The 14,433-nt window shown below is 45.5% G+C and overlaps 1 protein-coding gene across 1 annotated transcript in view; it reads left to right on the top strand.

The window, feature by feature from the left end:
* The window catches only part of Per3 (period circadian regulator 3), a 42,985-nt gene extending 28,753 nt beyond the window's left edge, over window positions 1-14,232 (top strand). The window contains 7 exon segments of the mRNA XM_051173882.1: window positions 3,442-3,675; window positions 4,323-5,014; window positions 7,457-7,559; window positions 8,561-8,741; window positions 9,459-9,579; window positions 9,581-9,607; window positions 11,974-14,232. Coding sequence (XP_051029839.1) covers window positions 3,442-3,675; window positions 4,323-5,014; window positions 7,457-7,559; window positions 8,561-8,741; window positions 9,459-9,579; window positions 9,581-9,607; window positions 11,974-12,057 — 1,442 coding nt within the window. The 3' untranslated portion in view covers window positions 12,058-14,232.
* The last annotated feature ends 201 nt before the right edge of the window (window positions 14,233-14,433 follow it).

Raw genomic sequence — 14,433 nt, 5'->3', positions numbered from 1 at the left:
CCATTTCCCCTGTCTTTTATTAAGCAAACTTACTTAAGAAATGTCAGCATGTCTGTACTGCTGATGTATTACAGGCTGTGTTTCTTAGGCATGCTGTGTGTTAATAGGGTCAGTTGGTGCATGTGGAGCTCTTAGAGATACTGGGAACAGTGGTGCTGAGGTTCTCTGTGTTCACTATTATTAATGCAGTTCCCTGTGAACCTCACTGGGTCATGTTATGGCTGACTTTTTTCCTCCAAGATATGTATTTTGTGTGTATGGATGTTTTGCCTTTATATATGTGTGTGTACCATGTGTGTGCCTGGTGAACACAGAAGCCAGAAGAGGGTGCCACATCCCCCGAGATTGGAGTTAGAGGTGGTTGTGAGCCACCACCTCTGGGCTGACTCTCCAGCCCCTTTCACTGGTCTTTTAGAAAAGTGTCTTTCACATGATGAATGTACACTGGCAGCAGGATGCACCCAGAAACCAAATTCTCAGCACAAAGGAGGTTTATTTGCCCCAGAGAGACACAGAGCAGGGCATAAGAGACAAACACGGGAGCTAGAGGATGAGGGAGAAGGGGAAAGGGGCCAAGAGGGGGGGGGGTGATCCTTGCCCAGGAGGGACAGAAGACTGCCCCTGGATAGAGAGGAGATAGGCATGGGCCCTAGACAGATGGCTGTTTATAAAGGAAAGAGGTGGTTAATTTTGATTGGGTATGTTAATTAGGATTGTCAGGGGGACTTTTGATTGCAGGACTTAAAGACTCTGATAGCTGGACCTTGGTAGTCAGCCTCAGGAAGAGGAAGTGGCCAAATAAGGGAATGGACCTTGGTGGCTAGCTTTAGGAATGTCATCTGTTTTTAGCAAGGGGGAGAAAGGGTCAAGGCAAAACCTGTGGGAACTCTGTTTGCCATGCTTGGGCCTGCTAGAGCCCTTCAAGTAGAGCGTGTCCTTTACGATGACTAACTCAATTATTATTCTAATCTTGGTCGTTTTAGTCTTTTTCATTCCGTCCTGTCCTTTTGGCGTTCTGGTTTTTATAATGACTTGATAGGTGAAATGGTGGCAGATCTCTTTAAGTTGGGGTTTGGGGTGGTCTCTAGCTCACCTTTGCTAATCTTCGGTGGCATATCGGCTAACGGGTGGAGTCGCTGCTGTGGTGGCTCTCTGTTCTTCATTCTTAGAGCTGTACTCTCTCATCCCAACAGCCCAGCTGCCTTGCCTCGTCACTGTGATAGACTGTCCTCACAAAAACAACAGACCCCTCCCCACACCCCAACAATGCCCAAGCAGGGCACATTTGCTCCTGTCCTGAAGGCCTAGCTCAGTGCCAACAGAGCCCTCTTGGGCTAACTGGAGCATGCTTTGCTCTCACACAGCTCTCACACACCCTGCCTCAGAGGACTGTTGGGAGAAACCGTGTTAGTAACAACTGATGTCGCCAACTTGACTGGGTTTTAATCTTAGTGCCTCTTTCCAGTCTGGAAAGCTTAGTACCTCAGTTTACACCCTTGCCCTGGAGTGAGCTCCTGTGTGATCACAGGAAATGTGTGACAACTAAGGCATCAAGAAGTAACATCCCCTGAGTCAGTTGCCTGTGAGTGGTAAGCAGGGTATCAAATTGTTCTCCAGCTGTCGTCGTCCTTATAGTACCACAGGGACTAACGAAGATGGAGTGTGAGACACAAGGCATATATAGGTGTGCGTGATTAAAAACAGTAAAAATCTTTTTAAATGTACATAGAAGTGGCTGGGCTTAGTAACAGTGTTGGCTATCTTGACCTGAGTAATCTTTAGCAGACACTGTACAGCTTACTATAGTGCAGTTTCTTTTCCAGCACACTTGGGAGGCATGCTAACATATAAAATATGTTGTGAGTCTCAGATGTAGGACTGATGTTATATAAAAATGTGTTTTCTGGCTAGGGTGAATTACATTAAAAATCAATACTGTTTAAAGCCCAAGAATTTAAAAAGTAAACAACACATTTCTAAATTATCCATGGGTGAAAGAAAAAGTTAAAAATATTTTCAAATAAATACTCATGAGAGTACAACACACTAAAAATTTATAGACAGCAGCAAAACAGACAACTCTAAATGCTAATAATAGAGAAATAATCTTTGGGAGGAGTGGAGTTTGTGACAGGGTTTTTCTATGTAGTCCTGGCTGTCCTGGAACTCACTCTGTAGACCAGGCTATCCTCAAGCACAGAGATCCTCCTGCCTCTGCCTCCTGAGTGCTGGGACTAACAGTGTGTACCACCACACCTGTGTGATTGTTGGTTTTTTTATTGGATGCTAGTTACAGTTAAATGAGTCACAGTGTTTGGTATTCCTGAGAACATTTGGGGCATGCAGGTTTATGTGTGAAGAATCATGTATAGGTGCATGCAGGTGTACATGTGTGATGAATCTGTGTACAGATGCATGCAGGTGTACATGTGAAGAATCTGTGTGCAGGTGCATGCAGGTGTACATGTGATGAATCTGTGTACAGGTGCATGCAGGTGTACGTGTGATGAATCCGTGTACAGGAGCATGCAGGTGTATGTGTGAAGAATCTGTGCAGGTGCATGCAGATGTACATGTGAAGAATCCTGTGTACAGGTGCATGCAGGTGTATGTGTGAATGAAGTGGATGCTCTGCTTCATGTAAAGAGTATGAGAAGGCTGTGAACTGTTAAATTCCCCAAGGAGTAGGAAGTGGAGGTGAATTGTAGGCTGGTGTTTTTTGGAGAAAAGAGTCAGTGGGCAGATGGCCTCTGTATTCATGATTAATTATCCATGCACAAAGACAGAGGGAAAGGATGGTTTTCTATAGGAGGATAAAGAAGAACTGGGTAGATAGTGAAAGGGACAGGAAGAATTTACTAAATCGATTTTTAAAACCTAGTGTTTGAATCTCGTGAAAATGTTACCTATTTAAATAACCAATTGAGCCAAGGATGGTGGCACATGCCTTTCATCCCAGCCCATCTGGAGGCAGAGTTCAAGGACAGCCTGGTCTGTGTAGCAAGTTTGAGGATAGCCAGAGCTACATAGAGAGACTTTGTCTCAAAGAAACAAGTAGAAAAAAATTCAAACGCTAAATGTGATGGCACGCACTTGTAATCCCAGTGCTCAGGAAACTGGCACAGGAGGGTCACGAATTCAGGACAGGTTGGTCACATAGTAAGTTCTAAGCTCTGTTTCTAAATTAATAATTTTGAACAAAAATCTGAAAATGTAAGAACATGGAAATGTTTATAATAGCAAGATCTAAATAAATGTCTTTTATTATAACATAAAGTACATATACATGAAAAGTGTAAAGAAAGATAAGCACTTTTGTACTGTATTGATGAAGTTTTTATATTCCAACAATTATATTTGTATAAATTTATTTAAAGACAGTTCCAAAATAAAAAATTGATTGTTTTTTATTTGAATCTTTTTTTTCTGTGATCTCAGCAGAAGGTGCTGCCTTAGTGTATAAGCCCTGGACCCCGAGAACACAGCCATCTCCCCTGACTGCGGGAGAATTTAAGCATGTGGGTCTCACAGCAGCTGTCCTCTCCGCACACACGCAGAAGGAAGAGCAGAACTACATTGACAGATTCCGGGAAAGGACCCTGACCTCACCCTACAGTTGCTATCTTCAGCGAGAGAGCAGAAACCGTGCTAAGTACTCCTCTGTTCAAGGTGCTTATGTTTTAGAACACATCCTTCTCTCATCCTTGAACTATTATAAGTCATATGCAGGTTGAACTGTCCTTCTTTGTCAATGGGAGATTGCCTCCAGGAAGAACTACCTGACACACTGACACCCAAAGGCCTTCGTATCGAAAGGCATATTTGTATATGACCTAGTCGTGCCTTCCATGTCCTTTAACTTGTCTTTTATTTAACACTCAGTACAGTGTACATTATTATAATGGGAAGTCTGTAGTGACCATTTCTTTATGTATATTTTCAGTCAGTAGTTGGCTGGAGCTACCTGTGGCTGGTACCTGTGGCTGTGCAGGGCCAGCTGTACCAGGGAGAAGGGTGAACAGTGGGGGTTGGTACCGGAAGACTCTGAGATGCTCCAGTCATTTATTATTGCACAGTTTACCTGGGACCTTATTAGAGTCTGGATCCGAGAGGAGTTTTTATAGGGGACCTGTGAAGGTGCTGGGATTGATTTACCGTGGTGCACTTTTACCTCGAAATTTTGTTGAGTTAGAACAACTTTTTGGTATTTTTAAAAGTTACTATTGGCAAATATTTGATTCCTTAGAAAGTATTTAAAATCACCCATAATGCCTTTCTCTTGGTTGTTACTTTTCTATAACATGCCTTCTTCATTGTTTCACCAGGCTCTCCTTCTAAGCAGACCAGATGTGCTGGAAGTGAGAGACAGAGGCACAAAAGGAAGAAGTTGCCAGTGTCTTTGGACCCCAGCAACTCCAATGCTGACTTCCATTCCCACGTCAGAGGACTCCTTCCCGATGTACAGCCCTGGAGCCCTTCTGTGGTCTGCTCTCCTCATGCTCCAAGCCTAGCTTTCCCGGCAGCCCTGGTAGCTCCCAGCCAGGCCCCTTACCTTCTCTCATCATTTCCCCTCCCAGATGTGTCCTCTCTGGGAGTAGGGGACTCTGCAGGCTGGGGAGCTGCCACTGAATGTCCACCTCTGTCCGCTGGCCCTCAGTCTGCCCCAGCTTTCCCTTCTGCTTACTTGGATACATTCATGACCATCTTCCTGCACAACTCCCCCATCTTTCCTCTGTGGTCAGCGTCATGCTCCCCGTATCCATTCCTGGGGGCTGCAGCTTCTTCTGAAATGACACCCTTAGTACCAGCAATGGCTCCACACCTGCAATCGACTTCTCCAGACCACAGTCAAAGGAGAGAGGAAGAGAGCTGGGAGACACACAGTGAAGAGCATCCATTTATCAGCTCAAGGAGCAGTTCACCATTGCAGTTAAATTTGCTCCAGGAAGAAGTGCCTGCACCATCTGAATCTCCAGATCCAGTGAGAAGAGGCATTGGCCCAGAGGCTGAGTGTGTAAGTGATGCTGTCCTACCTGAGTGAGTGAGAAAATCTGGGTCCTCAGCACTGACAGCCTCATCACTAGTGGATAAGCCCATCACAGTTGTGATTAAGACTAAGCCCTGCTCAGTGTAAGTGAGAGTGTATCCCTATTCACCTGTGAGACAGAAACAAAAGAGTCTTCTGTTCTTGATATCCAGATATTAAACTTAATATGTTCATTCCTCATAAATTATAGCTGGAGTTATGATCTAGTAAGGGGAATAAACCATATAGTTGTGATTAAGACTAAGCCCTGCTCAGTGTAAGTGAGAGTGTATCCCTATTCACCTGTGAGACAGAAACAAAAGAGTCTTCTGTTCTTGATATCCAGATATTAAACTTAATATGTTCATTCCTCATAAATTATAGCTGGAGTTATAGTAAGGGGAATAAACCATATAACAGGATATGAATTTAGAATTCATACTTTCAATTTGGGGAGGGAGGTTTGGTTTCAGGACAGGGTTTCTCTGTAGCGTTGGAGGCTGTCCTAGAACTCACTCTGAGGACCAGGCTGGCCTCCAACTCACAGAGATCCTCCTGGCTCTGCCTCTCAAGTGCTGGGATAAAAGGCATGCGCCACCACTGCCCACCTCGTACTTTAAAAATCTTTTTAGTTAAAACATAGCTGTATCATTCTTCCCTTTCCTTCCCTTCAGGTCCTTCCATGCATCCCCTCTTATTCTCCTCATAGTTATTGCCTTGTTGTTGTTGTTAATATGATTGTAAGTGTGTGCACCCCTAAATATATAAATATAAAAAATACATATATTCTTAAATATATAAATATTATATATGCATATTCCTAAATACGTAAATTCAATGTGCTCTGTCTATGTAGTGTTACTTTGATGTATATGATTTAAGGGCTTGATATTGGGTAACAAATTGGAAGACTCTTCCTGGGGAAGACTATTCTCTCCCATTCTTGGCATCGCTAGTTCTTCATAGTTCTTTGTCTAAGGTTGGGGCCCTGTGATTTTTTTTTTTTTTTTTTTTTTTTGCCTCCTTCCATGTTGACATGTCTATTAGTGTTGTCCTTGTTCGTGTCTGGTTTAGGCAGCCATATTGTTGAGAATTTATGGGTGTGGCTTCCCTGACATCTTTAGGATGTATAGTCTCACAGCAGACATCCTATTCCTCTGGCTCTTGAAATTTTACTACCTCCTTTTAGAGAAGCAGAATTCATGCTTTTCTGTATAAACACATAGAGTAGGAAAGTGTGGATGTGGTAGGAGCCACTGTTTGACCTCATCAGAAAGTAGGCAGCTTATTCTGCCATGCTTACACATGTCATTTTCAAAATTGAAAATTTTTAGGTAAATTTCCTATAACTTTACAAACTCTACTTAAAAAAAGCATTTCCATATTTATTTATCAGTTTAATCTTCAGAGTCTGCCATTCCTGCATTTAGGTGTAGAATCAAAGGTAAGTGTTTTATCTTACGCATATGACTGTCTAGCCAGCGTGAATGTTGTATGACCAGGTATGTGCTATGCCCTCAGAAGCTAGAAGAGGCAGCTGGATCTCCTGGAGCTGGAGCTACAGACAGTTGTGAGCTGGCTGGGAACTGAAACCAGGTTCTCTGTAGAGCATCAAGTGATCTTACCTGACAAGCCATCTCCCCAGTCCCTAGCCTGAGTGAATAAAGCCAGGGAGATAGGGATCGAGACAGTAGCTCAGCAGTGGGTAAATGGTTCAGTGGCTAAGTGCTTGCTGTGTAACCACAAGGGCCAGAGTAGATTCCAGCACACATCAGCCGTCTCCTGTAACTCCAGCTCCAAAGGATCCAAAGTCCTTGTCTGGCCTCTGCGGACACTTGGTCACCTGTATATAACACATGATACAGACTCTTAATTTAAGTAAATGGCATTTACTTTCTGTGAGGGTTGAGTGGGTGCTAATGTGCCACAGTGTGCATGTGAAGGGCATCGGTGCTCTCCTTATACCAGGTGGGTCTTAGCATCAGACTCAGGTCATGGGGCTGGACAGTGGTGTGCCTTTACCCACCGAGCGCAACAGAGCTCTGTCACTAGTTAGATGGGCTAGCTTCAGTGGGGCATTTAAGAGAGGGCTGGGATGATGGCTGCCCTATGGCCTAAGCCCAGTTTGAATGATACAGTGTTTTTTTTTTTCAGAAGACCGGGACTTTGTTTTATCTGCCTTGTGTTCCTAGAGTCTGAAACGCTGTGCTTAGAACATGTAAAGTGTTCAGCTGTGCTTGTCAGATGACAGAAATAAAAGCCCACACTTGCAGCAGTGTTCGGAATGCAGTGCAGTGGCACCAAAGAAATTTTAACCACGTTCTTGAAGTCAGACTTAAGCGTCTCTCTCTATTCAGTATGTAAAGCTAGAGATCTGCCTGCTAACTAAAACTTGGGGTGTTAAGTGCCTTTGTGTCCCCTCCTTTCCAGCACTGTGTCACAGGGAACAGTGGCAGTAGGAGCAGTCACTGTGCCACCGATGAACTAGCCACAGCATCAGTGCACCAGGAGTCTCTGTCTGCAGCTGCCTCAGGTAGTTGACCTGGACAATCAGCTTTTCACACTATTACCAGGGTCGCTGTGTCCAGGCCTTCCAGCTTGGACACCAATGAATAAGGAAAGTTTGGGGGGTTCCCCCTTTGTTTTTGTGGCTTTCTTGTGGGCATGGCTTTGTTTGACAAAGTTGACATTGGTGTAAGTAACTGTTACAATCACCACTTAGAATATTTCTATTGCTCTAGAAAGTTCTGTAGCCATTTACAATCTGTGTTGGTGACTTCTGTCATTGCTGTGACAGAATGCCTGACTGAGAGGCAACTTAGACAAGGAAGGATTTGTTTTGGCTCAGGGTTCAGAGGGTCTAGTCCATCGTGGTAGGGAAGGAATGGTTAAGAGAGCATCTTGGTCTGAAGTGGAGGGGCCTTGGCACAGCAGACAGGAAACACAGAGCTCAGACCTGGAGTGGGGCTGAGTTACAACCTTCAAAATCCTACACACACACACACACACAGACACACACACACACACACACACACACAGACACACATGCATATACAGACACACACACAGGGACCCACCTGGTGTTCCCTGCCCCCAAAGGTTCAACTACTCCCCAGAACAGTGCCACAAGCTAGAGACCAAATGCTCCAACTGTGCCTATGAGGGTGTTTTATATTCAGGCTGACAGCCGATTGCTGCCCTGGTCTTCTCTCTGTCTCTCGGCATGCTGATGGTGTGCTTTCTGCCACTTCAGTTTCTGTGATTTCACCGAATAAGACAGCGTGAAGGCTTTTTGTGTTGAGTCTCAGAATAATGCTGTTGAGACTCATCCTTATTGTATGTACTAGTAGTCCAAGTCCATTCCTTCCCATTGCTCAAGAGGACTACGTTGTATGGGTGGTTATTGGGCAGTTTCTGGTGGGTTAATGTCTTTAGAAACTGCTGCTGCTGGGATGGGCAGGTAGTTGCCAGAGTTTGAACTCTTTAGCAAATAAACTTGTGACAGGTGTCTTCCGCTTTGCTTGCCTTTGGTAGGAAGCAGTACCAGCAGAATTTACTTCAGTAGCAGCGACTGTTCTGGATTTTCTGAAAACAGGCAGAAGTCCCAGGATAGACAGAGAGATGAAGCCTTTCCCAGGGTGGCTGAAGAGTCCATCTGGAGAATGATAGAACAAACACCAGAGTGTGTTCTCATGACATACCAGGTGCCCAAGAGGTACGGAAGCACTTCTGAAAACCCAGCTGTGTGTTTGGGTGATCTCTTTCTATAATTCAAGACAGTTTATATTACAGTCTATTTATTTTGTTGTGTGTACATATGTGAGTGCGCCACGGCACACATGTGGAACCCTGATCTCTGCCTACCATGTATGTCCCAGGGATCAGACTCAAGCTTGGTGAAGGGGAAGGGAAGCACCTTCACTGCTGTGGTGTGTGGGTGTGGAGACGGCAGGGGACAGCACCAGTCATCATACTTGGCCAGAAATGCCCTTTCCTTCTCCACCATCTCACTGGCTTCGCTTGCTTGTTTCCTTATGTGATTTTTCAATGGAAGGTGACTTTTAAATGCAGTGTACACCGTCATAGAAAAATGTGCTTACAAATGTATGCATTTAAATTTAAGCACCAAGTGGTTCTTTAAGGAATGTTTGCAGTTGCACATGTGCAGATCCTTACAAAGCAAACATGCTGTTACCCAGACCACAGGATGTGAGTATATGGGCTGTGCTTCTGGGGCACAAATGTTCAAGAAGTTTCCCATTGGCCCTGGCAGAGGAGAGCTAAGGAAATGCAGTCCTGATGTGCTTCTTTTATATAGTTTTCCACCAAGAAGCAGAGGCCTGCTGTGTCACTGTGGCAGATAGCTCAGTTGTGCGTTGCGTTGCGTCTCGCTAGGAGAGAAGAGTGTTCTCACAGCCTTTGCTGTGTTTAGGGGGAGGGAAGAGGTGCTGAGACAGGACCTGGAGAAGCTCAGCAGCATGGAGCAGCAGCAGCCTCAGTTCTCCCCTGCACAGAAGGAGGAGCTGGCCACCGTGCACTCCCGGTCCACAGCCAGCGGCCCCTCAAGGAAGACACCTCCAAGTAAGCACACAATCACCCACCAGCGGCAGTCCTCATCGTCACCATCACCTTCGTAGTCTAACTACCAACCACAGCAAGTGTGTTATGTGACGCTAATGCCATCTAAAGATGTACTGGCTGGCCTCTGCCAGCCTGACAGAAACATAGACATACCTGGGAAGAGAGCATCTCAAATGAGAAAATACCCCCAGCAGACTGGCCCGTGGGCAAGCCTTCTTGACTAGTGACTGCTGGGAGAGGGCACAGTACAGTGCTCTAGGTTTTAAATAATTAGTACAGTGTGTACTAGGTTTTGTGTACCGGTCTTGCTAACACTGTTGGTGAAGTTACTCAGAGGCATAAACAAACGTCTATTCATACCAGAAAGGGCACAACCACAGACTATAGTACTGTTAGGGTAAAGGCCAGTGAGTTGACTGAGCCTACATACAAAGCACAGGTGACCCCCAAACAGCCACGTGACCAGAACCATCTCATCCCAGTATGAAGGATACCTTCATAGCTGCCCCACAGTTCCACAGCTCCACTCCCTGCAGCAGCCCCACCTGTCAGTGCCTTCTGTGTGCTATAGACTGTCATCGCCTCCTTAGAGCACAGGACACCTAGGTGACATTGCACAGAACTGGGAGGAAAGAGGCTGGGGTCTAAAGTGAGGGGCCCGGGTGAGGGAGTATCCACTGTGAGCGTCACAGCTCTTTCCTTACAGTTGTCAGACAGCATGCCGCAACCTGGTGAAGTACTTCTCTTCACCGGCTCAGTGTTAGGTGGTAAGGGCACTACCTGAAGTGTGACCAGCTGAAAGAGTTATCAGCAGTACACAGTTCACACACATCCCTGTTTGAAAGTTGAAATTCCGCATGTAAGAAAGGCCCGCATTGCAGGGAGTTATCTCAGCCTGCAGGAGCTCTGCTCCTCTGGAGCTCCATAACCATTTTCTTTCCGTTGTTGGTGCCCTGAGAGCCCCAAAACACAGACTCCAGTCATTTTTATGCATTAATGTCTTAAATTATATGACGGACTGGCAAGCCAGGGTTGCAGTGTCATACGGCTTTGAGTTACTATCCTCCGTCAGCTTGCAGTGTTTCCTTTGCCAGTTCCTTTCTGTTTTTCTGTTGTTTTGTGTGTATGGTGTTTTGCCTGCGTATGTTTGTGCCTTCACATGCATACCTGTACCCTGGGAGGGCAAGCGAGGGCACCGGGTCCTCCAGAACTGAAGCTGGCGTGGTTGTGAGCCGACCTGTGTGCTGAAAATCTCCCCCCACTCTGCTGCTGCAGCAGCCAGCACTCTTAACCACTGCGCCATCTCTCCAGCCCCACCTCCATCATGTCTACACTGCAGACATGAGATCATGCCCCTTCCCCGGCCTTTGTTTTCCTGGACTTGATATCTCCCTTACATTTTAAGTTTTGCCAGATAAAGGATTCTTAGGTGAAGAAATAAGTTAAGCACTTCGTTTTTTTCTGCCTACTGCCATCTGTCCTTCATGGTTTCTGCTGAGGCACTGCTGATGATCCTGCTAAGAATCCTGTGTGTGACGCCCTGTCCTGCCTTGGTGCCTCTGTTTGGTTATAATGTGTCCGGGAGTGTCTGTGTGTACCTGGGTGTGTGCCTCTGAGCTGATCCCACTTGGAGGGCATTGAGCTTCGAAATGTGGAAGATTTCAGCCTTTATGTTTTCCAGTACATCCTTTTCCTTCCTTTCCCGGCCTCTGGTTCCTCTGATGGCTGTGTAGAGTCCTCTTGGACCACAGAAGCTTTAAACGGTGCTCATTCAGTCTGTCTTTCTCCTTCCTGACAACTGTCCATTGCCTTCGAGATCTCAGTTCTCACTTCCCCCAAATTTCCCTTTGAATTCCTCCAGTGAGTTTGTTGTTGTTTGTTTGTTTGTTTGTTTGTTTTTATCAGTTTTGTCTTTCTCAGGATTTTTTTGTTGGCTTCCTTGTAGGTACCCTCCTTATTGATGCTGTTTCTTTCTCTGCCTTCTGTTTTAGCTCGGGGAGGAGAGGATCTGTTTCACCGCACAGATTGTACAGTGTACAAGGAAGGCCAGGGCTGGGACTGAAGGCAGGAGCTAATGCGGGGCCTGTGGAGGCTCTGCTTACTGGGCTGCTCCCCATGGCTTGCTCAATCTGCTTTCTTACAGCACCCAGGAGCACCCGCCCAGGGTGGCCCCGCCCACAGTGGGCTGTGCCCTCTCCCAGCAGTCACTAGTCAAGAAGGCTTGCCCACGGGCCAGTCTGCTGGGGGTATTTTCTCATTTGAGATGCTCTCTTCCCAGGTATGTCTATGTTTCTGTCAGGCTGGCAGAAGCCAACCAGTACATCTTTAGCATCACATAACACACTTGCCTTTGTTCTTTTTTGGAGAATTGTGTCACCTGTGAAGACAGAGGTTCACTTGGTAACACTGCAGAGACCCATGAGCAGCACCCAGGAGAAGACACCAGTTGAGCAACTGTGAAGATTTCTGTTCACACCTTTTCAAGGTCATGTGGGACACAGAGGCATCTTCACTAAACTCCTAACTCTTAAATGGCAAAGTCATCAACATTAAGCTTTTCCCTTGCTGTTTTGTTTTGTTTTTGGTAGCACTAGGGATCAAACCCAGGGTGCTGCTCTCTGCTGCTGACCTGTACCCCAGCCCTCCTTTCTCCATCTTCAGTAGCTGACTTTTCCCAAAGCAAGCATTTGCATAGGCTCTAGTTCCTGGTATTAAAACGGCCATTGAGAAGCCTTCTCTAACGTAGCTGCCTCTGACAGCACCAGAGTGCCTCTGTAAAACTTGATTTCAGAAGTCACTCTGTGTAAGTTACAGTTACAATGAATCCCAAGCCTTAGTCTCATTTGTTTTGTTCTATTATTGCAAAATCATTTTCCCATTAGAATACTTGAATTCTGTCTACAAGATGTGTGGTTCACACGATGTTTTCCATAGGCTTTGTACAGCATGGTGCTTCCCTTCCTGAATATGATAGGACATTCCACCTTTCTCACAAAATGTTAGAGTGCATCGCTCTCTAGTAAATGTGGGAGTGCTGGTTTTGGTTGTTTGCCTTGGTTCTTGTCCATGCACTTCCTTTAATGTCGGTCCTCTCACGGAAACTCCTCCGTAGATCTGTCTGCTTGAGCAGGGCTTACTCTGGAGAATTGAAGTTAAGCCTTGCATGTTGAAAGAGCTGCTTACTCAGCCAATAGTGTTTTTAAAGGTTTTTTGTTTGTTTGTTTTTTATTATAAAATAAGTGTGAGTAGGTTTTAAAGTGATGTCGTTGTTATACTGGAGATGTATGTACTTAAGTGCTCAGTCTAACAGTTGATCACACAGAGGTCTCCATGCCGACCAGAGCCTGATTGGCACTGCCTTCTGTTTGCCCTTGAATAGGGTAAGTGTTTGGGGCCTGCAGAGTGAGGGGAGCTCGGTGACCCCAGCCTTCGGGAAGTGAGTGTGCCTGTTTACCTGTGTGTGCACTCACCATCCGGTGCTCTAGATTAGAGACACCCAAGATCCCTTCTTCAACCTCAGATGACTGTGGGATCCGCCCGGTGCAGCTCAGAGGATGGAACTGGCAGGAAAAGAAGTCTGCAGTAGCCTGCCCTGGACTGGACTTCCAGCGGTCTGACACGTGTTTCTTTTTTGTTGCTTTGTTTTGTTTTAGGAAAATACTTTTTTCCCTGACAGTTGATAGCTGTTGATAAAAGTACTGTCATTCTGGTCATGAGAAGGTCGTGATGACTGTTGGCCCTGTGCTCCAACTCTGTGGCTTAGACTTCTTTTCTAAAATAATGGTTTTTCTGGATGGCAGTCCTGTCGAAAGGTGTCAAAAGCATTCTCAAGGGCTGCCTATGACAGTCTTAGAATTTTCTGCTATTATGCAGTTTCACACAAGTATTCCTGCTGTGTGAATAGAGACTTCTACTCCATCCTGGTAGTTAAATGAAGTCACAGGGAGTCCTGTGTTGGTCAGGCTGGCCTTCTCCAGTGATTCAGGGATCATCCTGCATCTGTGCACACATACACCAGACCTGATGTTCTCTGGGAAGGTAAGGCACTTTCCTGTCTGTTCTGGGCACGTGTTTATCTACCGCTCCTGTGTTCTCTGCCTTAGTTTCATCTTGTAGAGTACGTATGTCTTATCCAGGCTTGACTTGAAACTGGTGCTTGTAGTCGGGTCTGTAAAGCCTTTACCCAAGTCTCCCCTCTGCCAGAGATGCCATCAGTACACTCAGATCCAGTCCCTGCTGCTGAGGTGGGTCGGGCAGAGCTTGATGCCCCCCGTGGGGGCCATACCCAGTGGAAACTCTTGTTCAAGCTTATTAACTTTTTGTATTAATAACTATTGAATAACAAAAGTATGTATTGTAGACTTCAGTGTTTACATGACTCTTTCCCCCAAAGCTTTATTTTTTTGGGTCACATGTCAGAATTTAAGAAAACAAGATGTCGTATGAATGGATTAAATGAAACATCACTATAATTTACAAGGTGGTGAATTTCAATGAAATTGGCAATTTGTTTATAATTAATTGTGAATTTGCTTGTGCTTAATGGTTATTAATCTTTTCATTGGGTATCTTTTTTTTTCTTTTTGAGTAAAAACAATAAAGAGTGTATGTGTAAAAGTGGAGAATGCTCTTGATTGTGTAAGCAAGCCTTGAGCATGTGTGGTGTCAGCCAGAGCTGCTTCCTGCAATCCCCTGGAGGTCCCTATGTTAACTCAGCATCACCACCCTCCATCCCCTGAGTCCCTGTGTTATAGCTCAGCATCACCACTCTCCATCCCCTGAGTCCCTGTGTTATAGCTCAGCATCACCACTCTCCATCCTCTGAG

Source organism: Phodopus roborovskii, unplaced genomic scaffold, assembly GCF_943737965.1.
Source record: "Phodopus roborovskii unplaced genomic scaffold, PHOROB, whole genome shotgun sequence".
Classification (NCBI taxonomy): domain Eukaryota; kingdom Metazoa; phylum Chordata; class Mammalia; order Rodentia; family Cricetidae; genus Phodopus; species Phodopus roborovskii.
This window is presented reverse-complemented; position numbering and strand designations above follow the sequence as displayed.